At 59.7% G+C, this 14307-nt stretch overlaps 2 protein-coding genes and 1 long non-coding RNA gene across 10 annotated transcripts in view; all 3 read left to right on the top strand.

The window, feature by feature from the left end:
• The first annotated feature begins 448 nt into the window (after positions 1-448).
• BMP15 (bone morphogenetic protein 15) lies at positions 449-2078 on the top strand. Its single transcript, XM_086756640.1, has 2 exons — positions 449-767; positions 1303-2078. Exons 1-2 carry the CDS (start codon positions 449-451, stop codon positions 2076-2078), a joined length of 1095 nt encoding a protein of 364 aa, XP_086612766.1.
• Positions 2079-5057: 2979 nt separating this feature from the next.
• On the top strand, positions 5058-6084 carry LOC147599324 (uncharacterized). Of its 2 annotated transcripts, XR_015259734.1 has the most exons (3): positions 5058-5211; positions 5299-5429; positions 5855-6084. It is a non-coding gene; the product is annotated as an uncharacterized LOC147599324 (long non-coding RNA). The 2 variants fall into 2 exon arrangements; XR_015259733.1 differs by having other exon boundaries at positions 5058-5429.
• Positions 6085-7124: 1040 nt separating this feature from the next.
• PHKA1 (phosphorylase kinase regulatory subunit alpha 1) overlaps positions 7125-14307 on the top strand; it is a 23916-nt gene continuing 16733 nt past the window's right edge. For all 7 annotated transcript variants that reach the window (XM_086756049.1, XM_086756047.1, XM_086756045.1 and 4 more), the window contains exons 1-14: positions 7125-7225; positions 7364-7522; positions 8048-8095; positions 8626-8794; positions 9171-9253; positions 9462-9542; positions 9955-10053; positions 10183-10329; positions 10669-10722; positions 12314-12436; positions 12553-12648; positions 13320-13427; positions 13639-13717; positions 14162-14296. In XM_086756049.1, the coding sequence (XP_086612175.1) occupies positions 7148-7225; positions 7364-7522; positions 8048-8095; positions 8626-8794; positions 9171-9253; positions 9462-9542; positions 9955-10053; positions 10183-10329; positions 10669-10722; positions 12314-12436; positions 12553-12648; positions 13320-13427; positions 13639-13717; positions 14162-14296 (1459 nt within the window). In that variant the 5' untranslated portion in view covers positions 7125-7147. The remainder of the gene's footprint in view (positions 7226-7363; positions 7523-8047; positions 8096-8625; positions 8795-9170; positions 9254-9461; positions 9543-9954; positions 10054-10182; positions 10330-10668; positions 10723-12313; positions 12437-12552; positions 12649-13319; positions 13428-13638; positions 13718-14161; positions 14297-14307) is intronic.

The following is a 14307-nucleotide window of genomic DNA, read 5'->3' as shown; positions in this document are numbered from 1 at the left end:
TGATTGGGGCCGTGCCTTTAAAATGGGCCCCGGGAGCCTGGGATCTCTTACCCTGCAGGAGGAGGCTAGCCAGGAGCAGGTGGGCTGAGCGAGCTGGTACTCCCCACCCACCTCACTTCACGCCCCCACCCCTAGCCCCAGCACTTCTACAGCCCCTGTAGGTCTTGGCTGGCTGCTTTTGCCCCGGTCTGGGTTTTAGTCTGGAATTTGCACCCCTTTTTGCATACAGAGCCCCCTCCACCTTTCTGTTCCTGTGCTAAGCTCAGCTGGCATGGTTGTCCTGGCTTGACAGCAGCTGGCAGCACTCTGGGTTCTCCTTTTGCTGGTGCCTGTGACTAGCTTTGCCTTTCTTGGGGGGGAGAAGCATGACTGCAGGCTCCCCCTAATCCTGCTGCCAGCCAGCCCCACCTTGCCCTGTTCACTGACACACACCCCCACCCCTCCCATCATGGCTTTGCTCCATTCCTTCGCCAGCCTCCTCCTCTTCCTCGCTCTGCCCCTTTCCTGGGCCGCAAACCAGTCTCCGCTGTCTCCTGGCTCCCTGCCTGCCGTCCCCCCCCTGCCCCTCCTGCAGGCCCTGCAAGTGCGGGCACCAGGCAGCCGGGGCTGGCGAGCAGGGCCAGCAAGCGGGCAGCCCCTGCGCTACATGCTGAACCTGTACCAGCGTGCTGCTGACCGTGAAGGCCGACCCCGCCACGGCCGCAGCCTAGGCACCAACACTGTCCGCCTAGTCCGGGCCAGTTCCCACGGGGGTCAGCCCTGGGCAGGTAAGGAGCAGGTGGGCACTAAGGGCAGTGTGGCGGCTTAGTGGAGCTGGTGGAGTGGGCTTTGGGGAGGTCTCTGCCTGCCTCCTTCCCCTCCTTTACAGTGTCCTGGCCAGGGCTGGCATGTCCTGTGCCCAGTGGGGCTATCCTTGGCTGTGGAGTCCCCCTTAGCAGGGGGCCGAGGCACTCTTTGTCCCAGGGATGAGATGGGCAAGGACATCACTGGCCCCATGTGCCCCTCCCTTTCCAGTCCTGCCTGATGCTGTGCCAGGCCAGTGCTGTTGGTGCAGAGGATGGGAATTGCTCCTGTCCTGCTGCTCTTTGTCCTTCATCCTGCCAGCGAGCTACGGCACACGGCTGCTGTTTGCTGAGGCTCCTGCCTTGTGCTGGGGCGCCTGGCTGTTATGGGCCTTGGGGGTGGTGATGCCACAGGCTCAGCTGTGCTGTGTGGGGCTGTGGCAGCACCCTGGGAGAAGGCTGTGCTAGTGCGGTGCCTGCTGTGCCATACCGGGGGGCACTGACTGCTGCTTCCCTGCAGGTCGCTGGTATGTGCAGCCCCTCACCTACCACCTGGAGGGCCAACCCGAGGCTGAGCACCTCCTCCGAGCCACCATGGTCTACCTGCCTATCCTGCCTCTGGCCCATGGACGCCTCCTCTGCGCCCTGGAGCTGGTGGCCGCCGGCGAGGCACCCGGGGCGCTGCTCAGCCCTGCTGCCCGCCCCCGTCATGGCTGGGCTGAAGTGGATGTCACCCCTTATCTAATGCTGGGGAACAGCAGTGCAGGGACCCTGGCGCTGCGGCATATCTGTGTGCATGCCGGTCGGGCGGGGAGCCGAGATGCTCCAGTGGCCCCCAGCCACCCCTTCCTCCTCCTCTACCTCAATGACACCCAGGCTGGGCTGCCACCTCCGGCAGCAGAGCCTCGCCGGCACCGGCGTGATACAGGGGTGCTGGCCCACGACCTGCCTGGCTACCTGCGAGAGCAGGGAGGGGAGAAGAGTGACTGTTCCCTGCGCCCCTTCCCCGTCAGCTTTGCCCAGCTGGGCTGGGACCACTGGATCATTGCTCCCCACCGCTACAACCCGCGCTACTGCAAGGGTGCCTGTCCCCGCCTGCTCCGCTATGACTACCATGCACCCAACCACGCCGTGGTGCAGAGCTTTGTCCATCAGCTGGTGGATGCCAATGTGCCCCAGCCCTCCTGCGTCCCATACCGCTACAGCCCCATCAGCGTCCTCATGATTGAGCGTGACGGTGGCATCCTCTACAAGGAGTATGAGAACATGATTGCAGAGTCCTGCACCTGCCGGTAATGCCTGCTGCCCTGGCGCATCACCCCCAGGCTCTGCCTGTCCCTGCTGGATCCGGACTTTAGGGTTTGTCTTTCTCTGCCTGGGACAGGTTTGTCCCCTCTCCCTGCACGGCACTGCTCTGATGGAAGGTTTTACAATGGCAGTTTTATGTAAATTGTAAGTTTTTAAAGGCAGGAGCCTGTACTGGGGCGGTTGTCCTGTGGCATCTGTCCTTCCTGCAGCCCCACAGCCACTGTGTGTTTTTGGGGGGCATGGGGGCTTGGACTGATGCTCCCAGAGATGAGCTGAGTTCTTGGACTGGAGCACAAAGCTCCTAGGAAGTGATTGTGGGTCTCCTGGTGGAGCCAGGGCAGGGAGGGCAAGTGGTCCAGGTGTCTCCATGCTTGGCACCAAGCTGGTGCTGTCAGTATCTGGTGCAACCCTACCTGTGGGATTCCTTCCCAGCTCACATGCACCCCATCCCATCTAGTCCCAGCTGCGGCAGCATCTCACCAGGCTGGGAATTGGGCTGGGGGGGGATGGTGGGGAAGCTGCTCTCCTCCCCCGCAGCTCTGCTCTGGGTGGCTGTGAAAACTGGAGGGACCCAAGCTGCCAGTTCTTATCCTAGTGCCAGGGCCAGGCAGCTGTCTGCAGTGGGCTCTGCCCACTGCTTCCTCTGCCACCCCTGTCCTTCACCTCCTTGGTTGCCCTCTAGCAGGGCTCGGGTCTCACCCTGTCCCAAGGTTCGGACCCCTGTTGTGGTGTCCCTCTGCCTTCTTGCACCCTTGCTGTCCCACAGGGCTTGGGCTCTGCTGGGCTCCCGGCCTGTTGCTGTTCGTTCCCAGAGGGGTCAGTCCCATGCTCCCAGCACCCCTGCTACCTGGCTTTCCTCTATTTATTGCTGACTGTGTAAATAAATAAATGGATGGATTTTGCTAAAGACCATCTTTGTCTATTCTTGCTCTGTCCCTGGGGTGCAACAGGTGCCCCCTGGGACAGGCTAGCATAGACTGTGTCACCGTGCAGCTTGCACTGGAGGGGGTAGGTGCTGTTCCCTGCTGCGTGCAGGGGGTAAACTCCAGCTGGTTCAAGCAGGAGCTGGCAGAAGAGGCTTCCCTGGAGCATAAACTTGCTCTGGGGCAGTGGGGACCAGATGTGGCTGCAGGCAGCTGCCTCGGTGGGGCTGGAGCCAAGAGACGCTCCACATCCTTCTATATGGGGCAGCTCCTGGGGGACTATGGGAGGGCAATGAGCTGGGTCTCTCTGTGCTGTCTGTCGCTGTGGCCAAGGCATTTAGCTGCCAGGGTTATTTTGGGAAGGTGTCTGCAGGCAAACGTGCCTCTTCCTTGGTGCAATGCCTTGTGTTTGCAAAGCTGGGGCAAAGTTCCCCTTCTTTGAGCAGCGAGGCATGGGTGGCAGCCATAAACCTTGCCCCCAGTGCTCACTGGCACTGCCAGCTGGGTACTGCCACTGCATCCTCAACTTACGGCTTTTGCCAGGATCTCTTCTCACTTGGCCTCCAGCCCAATCTGTTATTGCTGGTCCAAGCTCCATGGGGATCTTTCAGCACTTCCTCCCTGCTGTGGGCATTTGCTGTGGGGCAGGGTGCTGCCAGCCCCCATACCTTCCCTACCTACCAGCCCCAAAAAGTTTCTCCCTCATCCTGGCAGAGTGAGAAGCTGTAGAGCTCCAGGCTCCTGTCCTGCCACTTGTCCTCTGTTGACTGTATCCTGGCCAACTCCAGCCAGGAGGCTGTGGGGAGGAAAACGTCTTCTGCTTTCTTGGAAGCTTGTGGACCTGACCCTAGGGGAAAGATTTTTTCCCTTGTTGATCATTAAGCATGTAGTATTGACTCATCCTGGCAAGTGATGATGAAAGATATGGGAGCTGGGCATGTGCCCAGCCCTAGGCACCACTGGATGCCAGTGCCTGGTGTTTCCCATGGTGGGGAAGCCTCAGAAATGAATGGGCGCTGGGGTTTGTCTGTCCCAGCCCTCTGTCCTTTTTTGTGCCATGCTGGTGGGCTCTTGTGCCTGTTGGGCTGGACCCCTTGCTGGGGTACCCTGGTGCTAAAGGTCTGCCCCAGCAGCATGATCTCGTCTGCACTCGTGGTGGGGCAGACACTGCCAAAAGGACAGAAGAGCAGTAGTTCGGGGAAAGAGCCACTGTCCCTGGCTGACCCCAGCACTGTGCCTGCGTCAGCGCTGGGGCTGCCAGGGTAGAGCCGGGTGGAGGGTGCAGGGCTCCTGCCTCAGAACCCTGCTGCACCTCGGGGGGGCGGGGGGGGGTGGCTGGGGTGGCTCTTTCTGCATATCCCACAGCCATGTGAATCCTTTGGGCACAGCCTGGCACCCCATTGGCACCAGCCCTGTGGGGAGCACCAGGAGCCCTAGCTTTGGGGACGTGCCCCCACCCTGTGCTCTGGCAGGAGTTTTGCCTGTGGGGCTACTGCCCATGCTGGGGGCTGCACCAGCCAGCCCCTCTGCCCCAGGCCAGCCGGCATATCCCTGCCCTATCCTGCCCTACACCCAGCCTCCTGCCTCAAACCCCACAACGGGGCTTTGCTCTGTCTCCACCAGGTCCCCATTCACTACCCCTCCTGCTGCCCATCCCAAGTGGGCACTGCCACCTTGCATGCCTCATCCTCTGGGGTGACACTGGGCAGGGAGGGGATGACCTATGCCACATGCCCTAGCAGTGTTGGGGCAAATCTGAGGCAGGACTCAGTACTGGGGCACCAGGTGTGGAGCTCACCCAGCTGTGCAGCACCGCTGCCCCCAGGCACCCAGCCGGTGGCTGAGGCTGGGGGCAGATGGTAATGCCTAGGCCCTGGGTGCCTCACGCATGCCCTGTGGATGCCCTGCAGAAGCACTGGCAGCACCTAGCCAAGGAGGGCGGTGGGGGCTGACAACAGGCTGCCCCACCACCCAGGGCCACTCAAATATTTGTGCAAAGCCATGACCCGGGAGGAGCAGTGCCCAGCAGAGGTACTGGCGGAGCTGGAGTCAGCAGCACCATGGCAGCCTCAGCCCCTGTCGCATCAGGCACTGGCCGAGGTGGCAGGGCCAATGGGGCCCCCCCTGCTGCCCCGGGCACCACCACCAGCCTGGCACTGCTCCTCTCCCTTCTCTTGCTTCTCCCCAGCTCCCTCCAGGTGGGTCTGGGCAGGGGGGGTGGGCACTGGGGGCTGGGGGGCTTGGCATCCCACTCCCTGCCCCGTCTGCCCCTCTGGATGCTGCAGGAGCCCTGGGAGGTGGGGGGGCACATGGCCCCCCGCCTGCCCCGCATGACACCCTTCTGGAGGATGGTGGGCAGCAGACCCCTGGGTGCCCACTGCCGACACGGCTTTGAGTGCGTCACCAAGTCCTGCAGGTGAGCGAGGATCCCTGCCCATCCCCAACATCATCCTCTGCCCAGCCTAGCCTGTGTCTCTGGGACCCTGCATGTATCTCCCTGGGACCTCAAAGTGTCTCCAGCCCTGGGACCCCACCAGGTACCCCAATATCCCTGGCCATGGGGCCCTACAAATACCCCAACCCCACCAGCCTCCTCAGCTTTGGGAGTTATCCACCCTGGGATCCCCTACCCCTGTGCCACTCCCCACTGCCCTCAGCCCAGGGACCTCCCTTGCACCCCAGCCCCAGTGTCCCCCAGTCCCAATGCTCCCAGCATAGGCACGCACCGTGGCAGAGCCCCAGCAGAGCCCTGCTTTGCCTTTCACCTCGGGTGCCTCCAGCCTGGGGATGCCCCTCCTCCAGGGACCCCGGCACAGTGCTCGTGGCTGCTCTGCCCCACAGGGCCGGGCGCTGTGCCCCACCACAGTACGAGTGCTGACAGCCACCAGCAGCCCCAGGAAAGCCCACTCTGCACCGGGACCGTCGGAGACTGGGGTGCGCTCTGTGCTCACCGCACAGAGAGGACTCCTCAGCTGGGCCGGGGAAGGACTGTGGCCCCGAGCCCCCGGGGCAATGCTGCAGCTCAGCCGCTCCAGTTGCTCTGTGCAGCCAATAAACCCACTGCCCCCCTGCCCGCTTCCAGCAGCTTCATGCCCCACTTGCCTGTGCAGGGGTGCCAGGGCTGCACACGCCCCAGGGTGTATGCACACACGTCTGCCTGTGCCTATTTGTGCAAGGGTGTATGTTTGCCTGTGTGTGTGCATACATGCATACGATTATGTATGTGCATGGGAAGTATACGTGTGTGCTTGTCTGTGTGTAAGTCTATGCACGTATAGACGTGCGTGTGCATGTATATGTGAGTACATATACGTGTGTACACATGTGGATGTACATATGCATGCATGTGCACGTATTCCTGCCTCTATGTGTGTACATGTGCATGTGCCTGTATGTGCCACGTGTATTTGTGTGCTGTGTGCATGTGGAAGTGCAAGAGTATGTATGCACAGGTGTTTGTACATACACGTGTGCATGGATGTGTGCGTGCACATATGGGTCTGTCTGTGCACACATGCCCATGCAGGTGAGGGGTGTGTGTGTGTGTGTACCTGTGTTTGTGCCCCTGTGTGTGTATGTCCATATCTATGCACATGTCCATGTCTCCGTACATATGCATATCTCTGTGCCTGTCCATGCACCCACACTGGCACACGGGTCCGTGTCCCCATCCGTATGCACACACTGGCACGCGTGTCCGTGTGCCCACCCGTGCGCACACACTGGCACGCGGCTCTGCGCGCCTGTCTGTACACGCCCACACCGCTACGTGTGTCCGCCCGGCAGGGGGCGCCGCCCGCCGCCCTCTCCCCGCCCCCCGGCCGCTGCCGCCATCGCGGCGGGTCCTGCCAGCTCGGTAGTGAGAGCCACACGAGGAGGGACCGCCGTCGCCGGCGGAGAGCGCGGGGCAGCGCGGGCGGAGAGTACGCTCCGGAGGTGCCGCGGTGGTCGGGGCAGCGTTGCGAGCATTAGCGAGCAGGCGGCGCCGCGGGGCGGGCCAAGGCAAGGCGAGGCGGGGCGGGGCGGGGCGGGGGCGCTGACAGGACCCGGGGCGGGGCGGGCCGGGCAGATCCCCTCGGCACTCGCTGCGTCCCTGTGCTCCGCTGTCCCTCTGCTCCCGTGTCCGCCGCCCCCATGCGCAGCCGGAGCAACTCGGGCGTGCGGCTGGACGGCTACGGGCGCCTCGTGCAGCAGACCATCCTCCGACATCAGGTGCGGGGCCTGCCCGGGGAGCGGGGGGAGGCCGGAACCCGCCTCTCCTGGGGAGCCACCTCCTGACCCTGCGGCCGGGTCAGGCGGAGTTAACTGGAAACGGGGGCCGCGGCCCCTCGGTGTGTCCCCCCTCCGCAGGACGCGGTGACAGGCCTGCTCCCTGCCAGCGCCGATCACCGGGATGCCTGGGTCCGGGACAACGTCTACAGCATCCTGGCCGTCTGGGGGCTGGGCCTGGCCTACCGCAAGAATGCCGACCGTGATGAGGACAAGGCCAAGGCCTACGAACTGGAGCAGGTAGGAGGGAGGGCTCATGCCGGCCGTCCCAGCCTGGCTGGTGGTACCGGGGAGCCGGCTGTCAGCTGCCAGCTGGTTTGCTTTTGACATGGCTGAGCTCTGGGGCTGAAAGCCCACAGGTGGCTATGCAGTGCGGATGGGAACAGGGCTGTCCCCAGGCACGGGAGAGCAGTAGGAAGGGATGTCAGAAGCTGTTCTTCCTGGAGTGTGCTGGAGCCCAGCTGGAGGATCCAGCCTTGTGGCTCTGGGGTGATTTGGGGATGCAGCCCTTCTCCCAAGGGCTGGTGATCTGCATCCTGCAGCCATGCCCTCCTTCAGCACAGCACAGCAGCTCAGCCTTGCTGGCAGGCCAAGAATTCTTGCTTCCCTCTGCTATCACCTAGGGAGCAGGGGCCATGGAAATGTGAGCAGGGGCTCTGGTTACAGATGCCAGAGTCCTGCAAAGGTCAGCGGCCAGCTGATCCTGAGTCAGGGCTTCTCCTGGCTGCATGGGGATTAAAGAGACTGTTTTCCTTGTTCCTGCAGAGTGTGGTGAAGCTGATGCGGGGGCTGCTCCAGTGCATGATGAGACAGGTATGGGCTGGGGAGTGCCTCCGAGAGTTGAGTGGTCTCCTCAAAGGCCAGCTCTGCCACAAAGACTGTCCCTCCACAGCCGGCTGTGCTGGCTCTCCCCAGCCTTCCTTGAGGAGTGGAGGGAAGCCCCCCTTCCAGCAAGTCTTGAAATAAGTTCTGACTTGGCATCTGTGTGATGGAAGTCCCAGTGCTGCGGGCTGGTGGCCAGTAGAGCCTTTACCAGCTGCTCCCTGTCTTGTGGCCTGGCTGGTGCTGGCACTCGCAGCTCTTCTCTCTGAGGGCATTCGGGGTGATGCTTTTCTCTCCACGTGGTGCAGCTGTGGCTGTGGGCCCTCCGTGGCTGCAGCCCTGCACTAGGGTGGCACGTGAGCCTGCACTCACTGTCTTGGTGCATGGAGGGGCTTAGCCCAGAGACTGACATGGCTCCATGTGCTGGGTTGACGGCACAGGGCAGCCCTTGGCTTTGGCGCTGCCACATCTCTGTGGAGACAGGGTTTGAAGAACCCCTGCATATCCTTGCCCTTCTCAAGGTGGACAAGGTGGAGGCATTCAAGTACAGCCAGAGCACCAAGGACTGCCTGCATGCCAAGTACAACACTCACACCTGTGCTACTGTGGTGGGGGACCACGAGTGGGGTCACCTACAGATGGACGCCACCTCTCTCTACCTGCTCATGCTGGCGCAAATGACAGCCTCAGGTGATGCTATTGGGGGATGCCCTTTCAGTTTTGAGTGTGCTCATCTCCAGGGCTCTCCAGCTTCCCAGTTTGGGTGCAGTGTCCTGGGTGCCAAGTTGCTGTGATGGCCTCCCCAACCTCACTATTTTCTTACGCTCACAGCACCCAAGATAGATTTGGGGCCCTTGATGTCCATCTCTCTAAGAGTCCTCATTTGCCTTAAGCCCCGGAGCTGCCATAGTGGAGTGGGAGTGGGGGACAGGAGCCAGCCAGGACGTGGCTCCTGCAGGGCAGTTGTGCAGTGAGGAAAAGGGGTCTGACGTGGGTTACTGCAGCCTCTTCGTAGGGATGCCTGTGGACTTGAAGTGACTGATGTAAATTCCTCCCCCTGCTTTAGGCCTCCACATAATTCACAGCTTGGATGAAGTCAACTTTATTCAGAACCTTGTGTTTTACATTGAAGCAGCCTACAAAACTGCGGTGGGTAGCCTGTGTTGGGGAAGGGGAGCATGCCCTGGGGGTATAGGTGATGGGCTGGTGTCTAGGGGCAGCTGTGGGTCCCTCCTGAGCCCCAGCAGGCAGACTCCCACAGCGCCTGCTGGGAGCACCACCAATGGCTGGGATTCGAAGGCTTTCTGGGTGTGCTGTGAACTGCTGCTTGCTCCAACATGCTGCTGCCTCTGCACAGGACTTTGGGATATGGGAGCGTGGGGACAAGACGAACCAGGGCATCACCGAGTTGAATGCTAGCTCCGTTGGTATGGCCAAGGTAAGCCGGGGAGAGGTGCTGGGCAGGTGCTGGGGAGCACTTTTTACAGGGAAGGCTGGGCATGTGGAACTGTTGAGGCTCAATGCCCCATGCAGTAATGGCTTCCTGGGGAAGGAAGACCTTTCGCCTTGTATGCTGGGATAAAACTGTGCCCCGCTTGCCTGAGCTTTGCCTGAACTGGGAGTGAGGAATTAATTGGGGTGTGTGACAGAAATGTCCAGGGCCCTGTTGATGTCTGGCTACCTGTGGCTTTGGAGATGTGGCCACATTCTGACCCTCTGCAGCTGCAACAGGGTTTACATTTGTTGAAATTTGAGCAGTGCATTACACAGGGGCTGGCACGGGATGAGAGCTCTTACAGATGCGCAGCACAGTGGAGGACTTGCTGCTTTGGGTCTCGCCCTGCTTGCAGGCTGCCCTGGAGGCACTGGATGAGCTGGATCTCTTTGGAGCAAAGGGAGGCCCACAGTCAGTGATACGGGTGCTGTCAGATGAGGTGCAGCACTGCCAGGTGAGACCCGCAGGGGCTTTACACGCACGGGCTTTACACCGTTGCAGGATGTACTGTGATTTGCTGGGATTGTGATGTGAACGATGCCTGGCCTAGCAACCTAACCATCCCTCCTTCCCCTTCGCCCAGTCCATTCTCCACTCAATGCTGCCCCGGGCCTCCACGTCCAAGGAGGTGGATGCCAGCGTGCTCTCTGTCATTTCCTACCCAGCGTTCGCTGTGGAGGACAGCGAGCTGGTGGAAATCACCAAGCAAGAGATCATCACAAAGCTGCAGGTGAGTGGCTTTGCCCTTGTCTTGCCCTTCCCAGGAGACAGCTGCAGTCCAGACTGTTGTAGCCCTTTACTCCCCAAAAACATGCCTGGGGAGGGTGTGCTGGGTGATGTCCTCTCCCAGTCCCCATGACCTGTGGCAGAGATGTGCAAAGAAACAGTCCTATGTGCTGTGGCCCTAGGCTGTGATCATGGTGCCTGAGCACTAGGGGAACAAGTGAGGGGGATATTTGGCTGAAGGAGACTCCTTTATGCTTCTGCATTCAAGGTACAAGGTATCTCACGCTTTGCCTCCTTCTGTGCTGACCATGCTGTGCTTAGCACCTCTTCCCCTCCCTTCCAGGGGCGCTACGGCTGCTGTCGCTTCCTCCGGGATGGATACAGGACCCCCAAAGAAGTAAGTGTCCCCAGCCCTGCCACCTGCCAGAACTTGAGTGCCAAGCAGTAGCTGCCCTGGGTTGCATTTGCAGCCCACCCTGGGTGCAGCTCAGAGACTGTGGTGGGAAGATGAGGCTCTTTAGTAGCTCCAGGTAGTGTCATGGGCCTGGGTAAGGCTTCCCAAAATGTTAGAGCCCATTGCAGAGGTGCTACATCCCACCCACACTTATAGGAAGTGGGCAGAGGCTGGCTTTACCCACTTATTGGGACCTAGTGGTATTGTGTATCTCCTGGGCTGGGGGAAGATGAGATTACTGCCCCATGTGGGAGTCCTGCCAAGGTGGGCTCTTTCCCTGCCTCTACCAGGGCTGCACAAGCCCTAAGTGAGGGCTGGAGGCCTGTGGAGGTGACCATGCAGGGCTCCTCCCTGACGGCCTCGGCCCTGCAGCAGCACTGGAGGTCACAAAGCTGCTTCTACCTTTCTCAGGACAGCAGGCAGCCTGTGTACTGCCACACTTCGCTCTCAGTGGAGTGAGCGGAGACTTTGTTCTGCTGCTTTAGGGTGGGAAAACAGGAAAATTTTATAAGCAACAGTTACACTTGATAACCACAAAGGCAGGAAATGGTACTTGGAGGCTCTTAAATCATCACCAGCTGTTCGGCCCATAACTTGGTGGGGCTCCTTTGAACACGAATGCTTCTAAATGCTTCTCCTCTGCTGCACCTCTTGAGACCTGACCATAACAGGCAGCATGTGAGGCTGTGTCTCTCCAGAGCCAGAGACCAGCAGCAGCATCTCCAGTCTGACTTTCCTGGTGCTCACAAGCTTTGCCAGCGTGCAAAGCTGTGGATTACTTCTGAGGAGCTGCAAGGCATGGGAAGGGCAGCATTGCCTGCAGAGGCACTGCTGCTGGCTGGAGTCACATGGGAGTCTGGGACCTTGTGGCCGGTGTGCAGGCACTATAGAACACATCTGCCGCTTCTGTCCCTGCTGTCCGTTCTTGCATGACAGTCTGCTAAGGCCAGCTCTTTCCCTTGTAGCAAATAGTTAAAGCAGTTAGCTGGGAGAGTCGAGCATAAGGTCCCTTGGGACACTACACTTGGGGTGGGAGGATTCAGTGAATCTGTCCCAACCGTTTCCCTCGTGTCAGGCTCACAGTCGCATCAAATGGCAGGAGGGACCCTGCTCTCTGACCAGCCCAAGCCCTCATAGCCAGCTGGGCCAGCCTGAAGGTGCTGGAGGAGGCAGGTGCTGAGGGGCTGGGACAGAGGAGGCAAGGCGAAGGGGATGCAGGTGTCCCCAGTGCAGTGAGCGGGATGTTGTGCTGTTGTTTGAGGCTCTGGGGTGCTCTCCTGGGGACTGGGTAGGATCCCTTTGCCCAGGAAGAGTGAGTCCCTTTGGCGTCAGTGCAGGGAGCTTGGGAGGGGATCTCTGGTGGAAAGGGTGCAGCCTGGAGGTGAAACTGCTTTTCAGCTCTCTCATCTCCATCATCTGCAGAAGAGGACTGGGAGGGCATTTGAGGCTGGGGTCTTGGGAGGAGTAGGAGCCCTGTCAGTTTGAGGGGATCCTGCAACCCACCATCTGTTTTGCCACCACGCCCTCCCTGGAGGACCCCAACCGCCCCTACTACGAACCTGCTGAGCTGAAGCTGTTTGAGAACATTGAGTGTGAGTGGCCTCTCTTCTGGGCATACTTGATCATTGATGGGATTTTCAGCGGAAACATGGAGCAGGTAAGGGAAGCAGGACCTGCTGTCCTGGTGGAGAAAAGTCCCTGGCAAGGGGGGCATGTGGGGGAAGGATGCAGGGAGCCATGACCAGGGGTAGATCAGCTCTCCCCTCTCCTTAGGTGCAGGAGTACCGAGAAGCCCTTGAAGGGGTTCTCATCAAGGGGAAGAATGGGGTGTGCCTGGTGCCAGAGCTGTACAGTGTCCCGCCGGATAAGGTGAGCAGTCCTGAGCTACAGTAGGAGCAAAAATAGTTACCAGATAGGTAGGTTTTAACTGCTTATTAGCCCAGTAAAGCAGCACTTGTAGTGCGTGGAAACCACATGTAAAAAAGTGACTTGGAGGTGTTATAAAACCATGTTGGATAAATAAACTGTTTTGTTTTTTTTTTTCCCAAAGCATTTCTTGTCCCCATATGCAAGGGTGCTTTGCTGACAGTCTGCTGACCTGGAGTCAGAGTCCTCTGAGAGCTCAGGATACACAGACCTGGGCTGAGAACCTGAGCTCATGATCAGTGATGAGAATGTTTGTGTGGGCCTGAGCTGAGAGCAACGGCCTCCTGGTGCCCAGGTGGTACAGGAGAGATGCTCTCCTTGCCAGTATCTGAGAGCATCACCCTGGTACTCCTGGGGCGTGTCAGTCATTCCAGTGGGATGGCCTTTGTTGGGAGCCCAAATACATCTGAGCAGCTGACCTATTGTATGACGTGGGTGCCTGGGGCAATCACAAGAAGAGGGGAGGAATGTAGCCAGGAGGTTTTGGACGCTCAGAGCTTTCGTAGGCTCTGGTTTAAAACCTTAAACTGCTGGACTTCAAAATGCAATGATGCTGCTTCCTTCAGCATCCTGTGTTTGTGGATCCCTCCCTGACCTCCTGGCTTGTCTTCCAGGTGGATGAGGAGTACAGGAACCCCCACACTGTGGACAGGATACCCATGGGCAAGCTGCCGCTCATGTGGGGGCAGTCGCTCTACATCCTGGGTTGCCTGATGGCTGAGGTATGGTCATCTCTGGTGCTGGGGAGGGCTGTGAGTGCGGGGGGCCAGGCTCTGAGCTCTGAAAGGGCAAATGCTGCCATCCTGAGCCACCTACAGTGGGGAAGTTGTCACCTCTATTCCCCAGGACCTCTTAAAGGTGGGTTGTCCCTAGGCATTAGCCATTCTACCCTGCCCATGAAATGTTAATCTCCTCATACCTCTCCTTCCTCAGGGTTTTCTAGCTCCTGGAGAAATAGATCCCCTCAACCGCCGGTTTGCAACTGTCCCCAAGCCTGATGTCGTGGTCCAAGGTGAGGGAAAGGGACCAGTCCCAAAACCCTGTGCCTGGCAGGTGTGGGGACTCTGCCTGTGCAGAATTCACAGGAGTGGCTCTTGGTTTGCTCTTGCCTCCTGGGTGGCTGGTTTAGATCTTAGCCCTGGCAAGGTAGGTATAAGATGGGGTGCAAGTCCTTCCACTCTACCCTGCGTTGCCCCAGGGAAATATCACCTGCTACAGCCTCCTCTCCAGAGAGGCTGAGAACTGTCCTGTCCTCCTGCTGCTCAGTGGGGAAGGCTTGGGTGTAGAGAATGTTAGGAGCAAGGCAGACCTCTGCAATGGGCATTGGTTCCCAAAAGGACCCCAGACAGCTGCCTCTATGGGGTGTGGCACCTTGTATGTGTCCCCAGAGGCCAGGGGCGGTGCTGTCATACTCTTGTGCCCCTGCCTCACTGAGCTTCTCCTCCTCCCTCCACAGTGTGCATCCTGGCAGAGACGGAGGGGATCAAGGCTGTCCTGAGGAAGGAGGAGATTGATGTGGAGACTGTGGCAGACGTCTATCCCATCAGAGTGCAGCCTGCTCGCATCCTCAGCCACATCTATGCCCGGCTGGGTGAGCTGGGC

This window comes from Chlamydotis macqueenii, chromosome 11 (genome assembly GCF_036417535.1).
Source record: "Chlamydotis macqueenii isolate bChlMac1 chromosome 11, bChlMac1.mat, whole genome shotgun sequence".
In the NCBI taxonomy this organism is placed as follows: domain Eukaryota; kingdom Metazoa; phylum Chordata; class Aves; order Otidiformes; family Otididae; genus Chlamydotis; species Chlamydotis macqueenii.
The sequence above is the reverse complement of the archived record's forward strand: the minus strand, read 5'-3'. Positions and strand labels throughout refer to the sequence as shown.

Coding starts and splice junctions, on each gene's coding strand:
- BMP15 (XM_086756640.1), top strand. CDS start 449: ATGGCTTTGCTCCATTCCTTCGCCAGCCTCCTCCTCTTCCTCGCTCTG. Junction 768..1,302: donor CGGGGGTCAGCCCTGGGCAG/GTAAGGAGCAGG, acceptor GCTTCCCTGCAG/GTCGCTGGTATGTGCAGCCC.